This window comes from Eurosta solidaginis, chromosome 2 (assembly GCF_040869045.1).
Source record: "Eurosta solidaginis isolate ZX-2024a chromosome 2, ASM4086904v1, whole genome shotgun sequence".
NCBI classification, from domain to species: Eukaryota; Metazoa; Arthropoda; class Insecta; order Diptera; family Tephritidae; genus Eurosta; species Eurosta solidaginis.
Genome location: NC_090320.1, coordinates 172,775,544 through 172,789,101, shown reverse-complemented (window position 1 = coordinate 172,789,101; position 13,558 = coordinate 172,775,544). Strand labels below are relative to the sequence as shown.

General features: G+C 39.3%; 1 protein-coding gene across 5 annotated transcripts in view; it reads right to left on the bottom strand.

The window, feature by feature from the left end:
- The window catches only part of haf (leucine-rich repeat and fibronectin type-III domain-containing protein hattifattener), a 589,440-nt gene that overhangs the window by 275,823 nt on the left and 300,059 nt on the right, over window positions 1-13,558 (bottom strand). For all 5 annotated transcript variants that reach the window (XR_010949699.1, XM_067766431.1, XM_067766435.1 and 2 more), the window contains one exon: window positions 7,585-7,723. Coding sequence is in view for 4 of the 5 variants with exons in the window: in XM_067766431.1 (XP_067622532.1) it covers window positions 7,585-7,723 (139 nt within the window). In the remaining variant the exon portion in view is untranslated. The remainder of the gene's footprint in view (window positions 1-7,584; window positions 7,724-13,558) is intronic.

The following is a 13,558-nucleotide window of genomic DNA, read 5'->3' as shown; positions in this document are numbered from 1 at the left end:
ATACGCAGACATCAACATAGTCCAGCGAATTAAAACGCAGCGGCTGCGCTGGCTAGGCCATGTTATGCGAATGAAAGATGATGCTCCGGCCAAGAAAGTGTTCCTATCGGAACCCGCCTATGGAAGCAGAGGTAGAGGGCGGCCCCCACTCCGTTGGAAGGACCAGGTGGAAAACGATTTAAACTGCCTTGGTGTGACCAATTGGCGCCGGTTGGCGGAGCGAAGGAACGACTGGCGCGCCTTGTTGGACGGCCATAACCGTTTAGACGGTTAAGCGCCAATTAAGTAAATAAGTAAGTAAGTTATCAGTATGAGTGTTTTAATATAAATATTTCCAACTTATCAAATGATTTAAAGTAAGAAAAACAAAAAATTAATTGAGCATTTGCAAATAGCAAAATATATACATTTAAGTTTCAGGAAGCTGTTATAAAGATGTTTGCCTACTTACGCTTCCTTCAGTGAGCCAAAAATAGCTAAATGAATGTTGAAAAGCTGTTCTTTTGTGGTTTCTTCCGAGTAGATAAATTATAACAATAGCATAAAAGATTTGGAGCAAATGCTCCGATGTATTATTTTTATATATGGAAGCCTCTGAAATAGGACTATGGAATAGCCTGTAAATGTTGGTTGCTTTCCAATGTTTATCCAATAACAAAAAATAATAATTGATAACAGTTATAGTTGACCGGTGTATAACCTCATAAGATCTCACAATCAAGTATGAAGTTGAAAGGATATGAAACTAGTAGTTAATATAAATTGACTAAAAATAATTTTTTGAGGTTTTAAAATTATTGATTTCAAAAACCTTGTACCCATTTCTTGGTCTCAAAACGAAGATTATACGCGTGATAACCATGATCATCCTGAAATACTATAAATCATTTGTAACTATTTAAAATATGACAGCATGAGAATTCCATAGCTTTAATAGCAAAAGCATGAGCGTAGTCAGTCAAAAAACATGTTAATGTAACTGTGATTTCATGCAATAACTGCTGAAGTCGGGATAACAATGATTTTAGTTATTGATATCATCCCATGTTTAGGTATAGATCCGCGTGTTTTTCCAGTTGTTGTTGTTGTTGTTGTAGCGATAAGGTTGCTCCCCGAAGGCTTTGGGAGTGTTATCGATGTAATGGTCCTTTGCCGGATACAGATCCGGTATGCTCCGGTACCACAGCACCATTAAGGTGCTAGCCCGACCATCTCGGGAACGATTTATGTGGCCACATTAAACCTTCAGGCCATCCCCTCCCTCCCCACCCCCAAGTTCCATGAGGAGCTTGGGGTCGCCAGAGCCTCGTCTGTTAGTGAAACAGGATTCGCCGCGGATAGGTGAGGTTGACAATTCGGTTTGGGGAAGCTTTATATTGCGCTGGTAACCTGAAGGGTTGCGCTACACAGCCCCTTAAATCCAGTCGATAAATTCTATGATAACTTTTCAAAATGTATGCATACTCTCCGAACAAGGATTAAGACCAAGTTTAAATATTCCTAGATTATCTTTATTTTCGTTCTTAACTCCTAATCGGTAATTAATGGTTAGCTTTCTTGTATGAATTTATCCTTTCGGCCGTCAGATTCCACCCTAGTTGGAAGAGCAACATGAAAGAAACGTAAAAAACACGTAAGCAAACGTAAACGCACGTTTCGCAATGAAACGAATATTCAGGTGTTATCACCTGTTTTCCTTTATTCTGACAAGGTCAGCATGCATATTTTAGATGATTGTTTATTAACTGCCTTTGTACTACGATGGGAGTAGGTTTTACCATACTTTTATGTAGAAATAAAATACACAGTTTTAGCCACTAGCAGAATATTTTATATAAAAAAGATAAACTCAACTTTGTGTTGGCGAGAATCGTTAAAGCAGAGTTTAGTTTGTCACTTACATATGTTTTCTACTACCCTGTTCTTAAGTTTGTACCTATTACCCTGTTAAATGGAAACGAGCTTATAAATTTAGCCCATCTGGCAGCTCTCTTCGCCTTGTGAAAATTTGCATTTCATCGTGTTCTTTTAAAACGCATTTGAGCGGCGAGCTAGATTGGAGGCAAAACCAAACCATAGTGTAAAAGTACAAGTGTGTTGACTTCTTTCTGACAGTCACTCGCTTAAGTGAGCATAACGGGAAAATCTGGGTTGCCATTGTTGTTTCGGTTGAAAACGGTCAATTAGGGTTCTGTGCAGGGAAGTAAAAGATTGAAACAGGTTTTATGTAGCCACAAAAGTGTTGCTCCTGTTACACAGCATTTTAGTTTTCTTCATGACGAAAATTGTCCAGTTCAGAGTTATTGATTTTCATTCAAAATTTAATTTATTACATGAGGTTACTCCTATAAGTGTAAAAAGCATAGAAAACGTCATATTATTGTGAAAAAGTGTTTAACACAACAACAAAGTATATCGGTAAAATATTTTCTATGATTTCTTAATTTCTGTACACAAGTTCATTATATTTGTGTAATACAATAACCTGGTAACAGCATTTTTATATGAAAAAACGACAATGTTACACGTATAGCGCTTTATATTTTGTTAAGTTTTTCTTGACTTTTTTGAATCTAATTTTAACCCTTTGATGTCATAATTAAAGTGGCCGCGATTAAAAATATGTTTAATATATAGGGTTATTTGTTGAGCTTTGAATATGAACTGGTATCAATTTCAAGTATCTATCCCTTTTGGAATTACCGTTATAAGATGCTGTTTATAAGCAACATTGCGCCATGGTGGTACATTTTAGAATAAAACCGAATTTTGAACTTTATATAATTTTTATTAATTTTTATTACATTTTATGTGTGGTATGAAATAAAACAATTTCTTTGTGGGTCATAACACAAGTGTACCTAACATTTTGATATTATAATGCCGGTTTGGCATAATCGGCACCTTCCTTTTGTTTCCCATTCCAGCCAATGGCGGTCTCCAGCTAGACGCATTGATTTTGGAGGTTTCGATACGTATGATCGTGTTGCTGAAGATGATGGACTTGGTGATCCAGTATTCGAAACATTAGATGGTATTCGAGAAGCTGATTTTGGTGAATCTTATTCCATACTTGAAAGGGTTGTCGACGGACGACCTCGTTTGCGTTGGTTTACTAACGTATTTTCAGACGCGTGTAGGAGCTCGTTTGCTATCGTTAATTGGAAATTTAACAAGGATATATGTTTCGTTATTCCTTCTTGATTCTTCAGATCTCTTCTATACAACAGCCAGCTATTGACAATAGCTTTGTTGAGGCACCAGTATACAATACGCATATACCATTTTTTAGAACGGTGATTGATTTTATATAAATCTAACATGTCAGCTGGGTCTACGCCTCCCATATGCTTGTTATAACACTCCACAATAGCAGGCCTAGGTATATTTATATACTTTTTTTCCTTGCGACACCAGCGTCTGCATTCTGAAACTGGATCAGCTATGTAGTTTGAGACTAGCTGAACGCTCTTGTTGTCATACCAGCGGCAGGCAACTAAATTATGTACTGCCTCAAATTTAAAATCGTACGTTCCCCGACCTTTCTTCAAAAGCTCTTTTTCATTCACAAGGTTACAGTTTTTCATTCGATTGCTTCGAATTGTTCCTGCTGCTAAAATACCTTTTTCTTTTAACGCAATCATCAAACTTATGGAGGTAAACCAATTATCGAAAAATAAATTATAGTTTTTGTTTTGTGGAACATTAGAAGCTAAGTGCAGCACAATATCTGAGGAGATTCCTAATTCGAAAGATGGGCACGTTCCTTCTCCTACATAGAGAGCAAAATCATATACGATACCTGAAACTCCAGCTCTTGTGAACATTTTAAAACCCCACTGATTGGGCTTCATTGGGAGATATTGTTTTAGATTGTGACGTCCTTTATATTTGATCATCTGTTCATCAATGCTTTGGTACTCCTCCTGATCTATTTTGTTACATTTGTCTTTAATTTTATCAAGCAATGGACGTATTTTATAGAGTTTGTCGTAATTAGGTGATCCAAGTTCCGGCTGTTGAGTATTATCATTTATGTGAAAAGATTCCTTGATTTTCTCAAAGCGCACTCTTGTTAAAGAATCTGCAACAGCTGATAATCTGAAATTTGGAGTCCAAGCCATTCGTAAATTTGGAACTTGAATTACTCCTAAATAAAGAAATATGCCAAAGAATCGTCTGATTTCGAATGGTAAACAGTTTAGGACTACACCTTTCGTTTGAATCGAATAAAGATTTGTTTCGCTGCAAATCTCATTTATAAATTCATCATCGAAGAACTCGCTGAAATATTTTATTGGATCTTTTACTTCTCGCGAAATTATTTCTTCTTTCCAAAAAGTGTCGCATACGGGTAGGCTAGTGTTCCTCCACCTCAAACTCTCCAGATCGATTTTTTCAAAACTTTGCGTAATGCTGTTTTCTGTATCCTCTTGGTTATCTACTTCTTGATCAGCATGTGTATCTTCTTCTACAATTCTCGTAATCAAGTTCATTTCAACATTTTCTCCTCTTTCCTTTACCTGTACGAGATTTAGATAGATTCGATAGAAATAAAAGTGATAACACTGATGTACCTGATCAATTGTGTCTTCAATGGCGCTCTCCAAATTGGAATCATTAATAAATATTGCTATGTCCGTATGTTTCCGCATTGTTGGAGCCTAAGAGTTTTCTATTATTTATATTTCCGTGGAAATATATGCAACTATTTCAACTGTAAATACTACAAAGTTTTATTAAACTATGAACTGCAACTCAGCTTGAAGTACTCTTACGTACCAAAAATGCAACTCTAGACCTGAGATTTGCATCAGGTGAGCGAGGCTGTTTGTAGTTTTGACGTTTATCGCTTAGTTGACACACTTGTATAGGTACACTGTGAACCAAACGTAAGTTTATTTTCATTATTTTGTATTTATATATTTTAACATTTTAATTGTACAGGAAATAAAACTGAGCCTAAAACTACAGTGATCGAATGCCTGTTATTTTCAAGCCTCCCCGGCCGGAACATCTTTTAATTCGTTTAACAACTTTATTTCATGCGTCAATCTTTATTTCATTTGCCATAAAAAATTTGGAGTTTGGATTAATTTGAACGTACACATCCTATAACATGCCGCCAATAACTTGACAAGAATCTACTACCAGCATAAGGTTTCCCGAGGTTGTGAAATATTTGATAAGAAGGGGTGAGTACCTGTTATTGTTGTTGTTGTAGCGATAAGGACACTCCCCGAAAGCCGCGGGGAGAGTTATCCATGTTGATGGTACTTCGCCGGATGCAGATCGGGTACGTTCCGGTACCAAGCCCGACCATCTCGGAAACGATTTATTATGACCACATGCGACCTTCTAGGCCATACGGCTCTCCCACCCCCTAAATCTATGAGGAGTTCGGTGTCGCAAGAGCCTCGGTTGTTAATGAAAGGCGATTCGCCACGGATAGGTGAGGTTGACAATTGGGTTGGAGAAGCTATATATTGCGCTGGAAACCCCTTGGGAGGGTTGCGCTACACAACCCCTTGAATTCATTTGGTATTTAAGTCGTATCTTACAACAGGCATACCTACCACGGATATATTCTAACCCCCTAACCCGCTGGGGTTTAGTGCCTGAATTTGGGTAGTGTAGTTAGTGGGTGAGTCGGGCGGAAACGACACGACAAGGGCAAATGATTCGATTGCAGAAACGTTGGCCTAGAACACGCCACTTGAATCCAGTCAATAAATTCTATGATAACTTTTCAAAATGTATGCATACTCTCCAAACAAGGGTTAAGACCAAGTTTAAATATTCCTAGATTATCTTCATTTTCGTTCTTAACTCCTAATCGGTAATTAATGGTTAGCTTTCTTGTATGAATTTATCCCTTCGGCCGTAAGATTCCACCCTAGTTGGAAGAGCAACATGAAAGAAACGTAAAAAACACGTAAGCAAATGTAAACGCACGTTTCGCAATGAAACGAATATTCAGGTGTTATCACCTGTTTTCCTTTATTCTGACAAGGTCAGCATGCATATTTTAGAGGATTGGTTATTAACTGCCTTTGTACTACGATGGGAGTAGGTTTTACCATACTTTTATGTAGAAATAAAATACACAGTATTAGCCACTAGCAGAATACTTTATATAAAAAAGATAAACTTAACTTTGTGTTGGCGAGAATCGTTAAAACAGAGTTTAGTTTGTCACTTACATATGTTTTGTACTACCCTGTTCTTATGTTTGTACCTATTATCCTGTTAAATGGAAACAAACTTATAAATTTAGCCCATCTGGCAGCTCTCTTCGCCTTGTGAAAATTTGAATTTCATCGTGTTCTTTTAAAACGCATTTTAGCGGCGAGTTAGATTGGAGGCAAAACCAAACGTAAGTTTATTTTCATTATTTTGTATTTATATATCTTAACATTTTAATTGTACAGGAAATAAAACTGAGCCTAAAACTACAGTGATCGAATGCCTGTTATTTTCAAGCCTCCCCGGCCGGAACATCTTTTAATTCGTTTGACTACTTTATTTCATGCGCCAATCTTTATTTCATTTGCCATAAAAAAATTTGGAGTTTTGATTAATTTGAACGTACACATCCTAGAACACGCCACCAATAACTTTACAAGAATCTACTACCAGCATAAGGTTTCCCGAGGTTGTGAAATATTTGATAAGAAGGGGTGAGTACCTGTTATTGTTGTTGTTGTAGCGATAAGCACACTCCCCGAAATCCGCGTTATCCATGTTGATGGTACTTCGCCGGATGCATATCGGGTACGTTCCGGTACCCAGCCCGACCACCTCGGAAACGATTTATTATGACCACATGCGACCTTCTAGGCCATACGGCCCTCCCACCCCCTAAATCTATGAGGAGTTCGGTGTCGCCAGAGCCTCGGTTGTTAATGAAACGTGATTCAGTTCTTCCCTTATAAATAAAAATAATAACTGAATATCAATTATTATAAGCCGGTGTTAAGCCAATGAATTCTTCAAAAGTAAGTAAAATTGAACAAACAAACCATTAAATATACAAGCAAGAAATATTTTTGTTTGTAAAAAAAATAAATACCATTTAACCTAATTAGTACAGCTCGCCTTTTCCTTATTCACAAATTTTTTTTTTGTTGTAATATTTCACATTTGCGGACTCATGTTCAGCACGTTTTACAATTTTTCTGCTGGTGTGCGCAATAAAAAAAATTTAGCTCACAGACCATGTTAGTGATGCCTCGAATAACGCGCATGCAAATGTGTGTGCATTGTATATACAATTTTTATGCACAAATCCTGAGTTGAACTTATCAAAAATCAGTGTGTTTCAAATCCCTCTGCGCGGAACTGCTGTGGATCTAATTTGGACATAGCACTCGCGATTTTTCCTTCAAACGGATTTTGAACACTTGGATAATCACAGACCATACCCCATTTACAGTTTTGGGGGTCATATTTTTTAAATCATTCACTAAGGAAATGCCTTGGCTGTTGTGTCAATTTCAAATTATCAAATCTTGTCTGTATCCTATAAAAGGTGCATGTGCAAAGATATTTACTTCAATGTATTATAACAGTAGTTGTACTTACTTTGTGATTATTGAATGCGGATAATGTGGTTATAGAGCCTAAAGGTCCTGGAGATCCTGTTGGCCCACAACAATTTACAGGTAAGCCTCCAATTGGTAAAGGATTCTTCTGCTGTGTATTCTGCAGCTTACGAGATCGTCTGTTATTAAACGCGAATGTAATAGATGAAAATTATTAGCAGATACGCTGACAAGGTTTTATCATTTCTTATAGAGCTTAAGATAAATTATAATCAAAAATATTTATATGTTGTATTTGGTTTTCCCCATGTCAACAAAACAAAACTTGCAGCAATTTATCCCACGTGCACAACGGCACGTTATACTTTTAACTTGAAGTAAGTTTCATATGAAGGGTTAAACTTATAGGCGCATAGTCATAGTCAAAATAAAATAAGTTCTTTAGTTGTAGTTTTGGACAGAATTTGTGATAAGCTCTCTGTCAAAAAATCCACAACTAAAATTAGAACGTATTCGTCTTTTCATATGAAATCGAACTCCAGATAGAGCTCAACAGAGTTAAACACTGCCACTTTCATCGCTTAAAATAAGATGAGCAGTATAATTATATGCAAACGGATCAAGTGGCAAGTTTAAACTGTAATCATATCTAAGAAAAGCAAAAAAAAAAAACGCTTCTCACTATAGCAGAAACCTTGTCGTTGGTGTGAGGACCTAGCCGAACTACAAAGTGCCCGACTAAGGGGCTGAGCGGTTTAGGGCATGCATCTTCGCTATTTTGCTTAGTAGGAGGGCGGTGGGATATCGTTCACAATAACTGCCAACTGCCTAATCCAGGGTGTTTGGCGAACCGTTGCTATTGGATGATTTGCACCCAGGACGTATTTTCGGGCAGCCTCGATAAGTAATTGCGGCCTTACCACAAGAAGAAGCGCTGTTGTTGCGTACGGTGTGTAGCAGGTGAACTAAAAAACTTTAAGACAAAGTAAGGATGAGAAGGAAAAGGCGATGGCGTCGCAAGCCGGAGGAAATCGCTATTAGCGATTACTCGGACGTGGATAGCGATGATAGTGTGCAACAGTGCGATCGTTAAAGGAGCGGTCTACTAGCCGCATCGAAGGGGAAGAAGCTCCGAGAGGCAAGAGGTAGCGATCAGCTGAACCAGACAAGGCTGCTTTTAAGAGGCAGAAGGGGGAGGGCAAATGCATCAATCCCAGAACCAGGAGGCGAACTAGCTAGAATGACAGGAACCAGACATCAAAATCTGGCAAGCGGATCGGAGAAGGAAATATAAGTACTGGAAAGCCATGTACCTCAAAAGCTGTAATATAGAAAGAGGAAAGCAATAACTGATTCAGAAACAAAAATACAAATGACTCAGGTTCGATTCGAGCTGAAGGCCAGAACAATAATTTTTTTTTCATTATTGTTTTTTTTTTTTAATTTTTCTAAAATTGAAAAATTTTATTTTGTTTTTGGAATAGTAAGTAGAAAATGTTTCAGACAACCTGCCATTGCTGCGCAGATAGATCCATTTCGAAGGATTCTAAGCCTTCATCAGCAGTACGCTTTAGGCACGCTGCGCGGTGGTTTGTTTGACTGCTAAATTGCTACTTCTATTCTTTTTTACCAACCATATTTAATCAGCGTTGCGCCATCTGTTGCAAGACACTGATAATGTTGGATTTGTTTATTGTCTATTACTTGGTTTGACATTTCCAGGTGCTCTTGGTTTATTAAAAATTGCTTTTGTTTTATCGGCCTATTGATAAAGGATTCAGGTTCGATTCGAGCTCAAGACCAGAACAATAATTTTGTTTTTTTTTAATGATTATTGTTTTGTTTAGTTTTTCTATAATTGAAAATTTTTATTTTGTTTTTGGAATAGTAAGTAGAACATTTTTCAGCGTACTGATGATGAAGGCTTAGCACCTTTCGAAATGGATCTATTTGCGCAGCTATGGCAGGTTGTCTGAAAAATTGTATACTTACTATTCCAAAAACAAAACAAAAATCATAAAACAAAAATTATTGTTCTGGCCTTGAGCTCCAATCGAACCTCAATCCTTTATCAATAGGCCGATAAAACAAAAACAATTGTTAATAAACCAAGAGCACCTGGGAATGTCAAACAAAGTAATTGACAATAAACAAATCCAACATTATCAGTGTCTTACAACAGATGGCGCAACGCTGATTAAATATAGTTGGTAAAGGGAATAGAAGTAGCAATTTATCAGTCAAATAAACCACCGCTGTATAGCTAAATGGTTAGCGCAGCGTGCCTAAAGCGTACTGATGATGAAGGCTTAGCACCCTTCGAAATGGATCTTTCTGCGCATCTATGGCAGGTTGCATGAAAAATTTTCTACTTACTATTCCAAAAACAAAATAAAATTTTTCAATTATAGAAAAATTAAAAAAAAACAAGTCATTAAAAAAAAAAAATTATTGTTCTGGCCTTGAACTCGAATCGAACCTGAATCCTTTATCAATAGGCCGATGAAACAAAAACAAAAATACAAATTTTAATAAGCTAAAGGGAGATAACGATCAGACTCCAGCTTACTCGATGATACTAAAGGGAGCTAGTGGTTTTCATCGAAAAGAAAATTAACGAAGTTATGAAGCAATCCCTAACTGTGGCACTACTAGGTTGCAGCGTCCCCAATGGGCAGATGTCAACCGAAGGGTGTAGTATATAAGGGGAGGTGATTTATCATAATAAAAATTATGCATAATGAACCGAACAGACCGCTACCAGCCTTCAAAACAGCTGGATGCCACAATGTGGTAAAACTGTTGACCTGCACCAATAACGCATCTTTAGAATGGCTCCAAATTAATAAGGAATCGGAGGATCGGTTGCACTCACAGCTTAGGAAAATGTCATGGGGTGCATGTAGTAATTTTATGCGCCTTAAGGTGCAGGGAAAGAGGTGCACAAGTATGTCAATGAAGCTGTGAACCTTCAGAAAACCCCCAATATCCCAACGGCAGGAGGGGTAAGAAAGGACGCCGAGGATCTGAAAGTAGCAGAAAAGACAAGGGTGAAGTGGCGGAGATGTTGGAAGTGGACAAAAACATCTCAATAGCGCTGCGAACCTTACAGATGAATCTCCAACACAGTAAAGCGGCATCTAGCGATCTCCTCCTGACTTTTGAGAAGGGTTCGTTTGATGTGGCCCTGATACAGGAGCCATGGCTCTCATCTTCAGGAAAAGTTTCTGGACTCTGTGAGGACCCAAATCCACCGGCTTTGGAGTCCACACATTCGAATCTACAAATATTTATCAAAACTTATTAAAACATGTATAAATCCTACTTGAATTACAATGAATTTATACATATTGCATGTAAAACTAACAAAACTGAATTATATAAATTAAATTTACACATACAAAATAATCATTTTTGAATCACCCTAATATACATATGTATAAACATTCATGACAACATCTAATTTCTTCGTTTAAATAATTGTCTCTGCCCGCATACGGTAAATATTTTGGTTGAACATTATAATTTTCACAGATATCCCATAACCGGCTGGAATTCTAAATAACGCTGGGAATACAGCAATGCAATAAGCAACACACATAAGCTCCCATTGCAAGAACACCAAAAACGTACAAACATACGTATACCAAGCCATTGCGACCAAGCACAGCAGGCATTGAAGCGAACCGTCAGGGCGGACATCTCACAAAGAGGAAACGGAAAAAATACAATGTACTAGGAAGACGTCACGTTAGCATACCAACAACACAGCGTGGGTACTAGACACAAGTTACCTACGAAGGGCAACCAACTCGTTGACAACAACAAGACCCAATAAGCAGGCAGCAGCGGGAAATCAAAAGTAACTATGCTAGCTAACTGGAGATGCGTACCAACGAACTCACATGTTAGGGGGGGGAGGCAGTAGAAGAGGAATTATTACATACGCAATTTAGAGATAAATACTTATAATGCGATATATGGGTAGAATAATACAGTTAAATGTAAGATACCTTAAGTTAATACATATAACAAGTAAAATTTATTGTTGCAGGATAATTGTCCACCTGCGCGTGGACAAGTATAAAAGGGCGACAAATTTCGCGAATTGAAGTAGTAGCCAGCTAGGTATAGTAGCCTGCTAACGCCTTGTTTAGCGGTGAATGGGACTCCTGGGATTTTTCCATCTCACGAGTTCTTTATTTTAGCAACTTTGGGGGTTTTTCCAACCCCATAGTTAGAGGGATTGTGGTGGTTTTTCCACCTCCGCAACCTTCAGGAAGAGCAGGGTATTCTTAAGCTATATATTCGGTGGGGGTTTTACCAACTCCACCGACTGGGAGGAAGTGGTGGTTCTCCACCTCCGCTTTCTTTACGAGTAGTCTGAGATTTTTAGTTTAAGCGTAGTCCCGGTGGGGGTTTTCCCAACCCCATCGGCGTAGAACGGACGGTGGTTTCCCACCTCCGTCGCCATAGCTTTAAGGGTAGTTTGGATATTTTGGAATAAAGAATTTATAACGTTTTTTTAACAACAAACGGGATCTTTCTCTTTAATAGGAGACGATAGGGATTCTTCTCTATTCCCACAGGGATCCTGGACGGACTGAGCATATCCTGGCGCAAGGAAAAGTCCGTCACAAATGGCGCCCGAGCAGGCACTCTGAATACATAGACTCATCGTAAACAAGTAACAACACAAGGATAACCACACAGAGGATTTCGAGACACAAACCACAGAGGATTGCGAGATACAAAACATCCATAGGAAAGGCACGGAGAGAAAGCAAAACAACTAGCAGGCATGGTGAAGGTAACTTGGGTGTATTACCTCAATCGTGAGGAACTTCTTAAATACGCATCCGAGTTTGGGCTGGAAGACAGCGGAACGGTGGAAGAGCTAAGCAAGCGCCTAGCAGGCTGGCTTCATCCAGACGAAAGACACAATATTCCAGGAACGATTCACAGAATTAGCCCTACAGCACGTCCGACCAGTAATCACGGTAAGACCACCAACTCCGATAGAAAACGCCGAGCAAACATCGCCAGGCGGCAACACACAGGAAAATGTCAACGAAACAACCAGGCACGAAGAGGGGTCACGAACACCGCCATACGCGATGTGCCAACCAGCATCACATACAAATATAATGGATCGAGTACGTAAGTGGGGTCTGAAATATGACGGTGGTAAGGACCCGCTATGTTTTATTGAACGGGTGGAGGAGCTGGCCGACAGTTACGAAGTTGGTCGCGATTCCATCCCACGAGCGTTACCTGAGTTGCTGAAGGACAAGGCCTTAGTGTGGTACCGGAACAACAACAGGCAGTGGCAAGAGTGGGAAGCCTTCAAGAAGGACTTTCTAAAATATTTCCTGAGCTCGAGGTATTTCGAGAAGCTAGATGACGAGATCTGTCAGCGTACGCAGCGCGCAGGTGAGCAGTTTAAAGATTACGTTTTATCGTTACAGGCACTCATGCGCCACGCTGACTACAACGGCGAACAGAAGCTGAACCGGATTTACAGAAATTGTCGACGAGAGTACAAGCTTTACATCAAACGGAGCGAGTTCACCAGCTTAGAGGAACTGGTAAGCATGGCCGAGGACTACGAGAACATCATACCGGAGAAAGAACCGCTGAGGCCGGCGGCGAAACCTTTTGTGCCGCGACGGCCAACCGAGCATTATCAATATATACACGAAGACGAGAAGCAAGGAGATCGGAGAACGGAGGCGCAACGACAAGCGAGCACGCCAGAGCATGCGACGATACCACACCAAGGGCATATCGATCCACGGAACGCATGCAGGCGATGCGGAGAAAGCGGACACTACGCACATGGGTGTCGAAACGAACGAAGGGATTTCTGCTGGCAGTGTGGCCGAGTGGGTATACTAACGCGTGACTGCTGTCGTGGACAGCAGGGAAACGGGCAGAGACCCCATTGGTATCGAGGGGTGGCGTCTCAACAAACCCAACCTCGTACTCAGTAAGCACATTTAGGCAGACCCAAT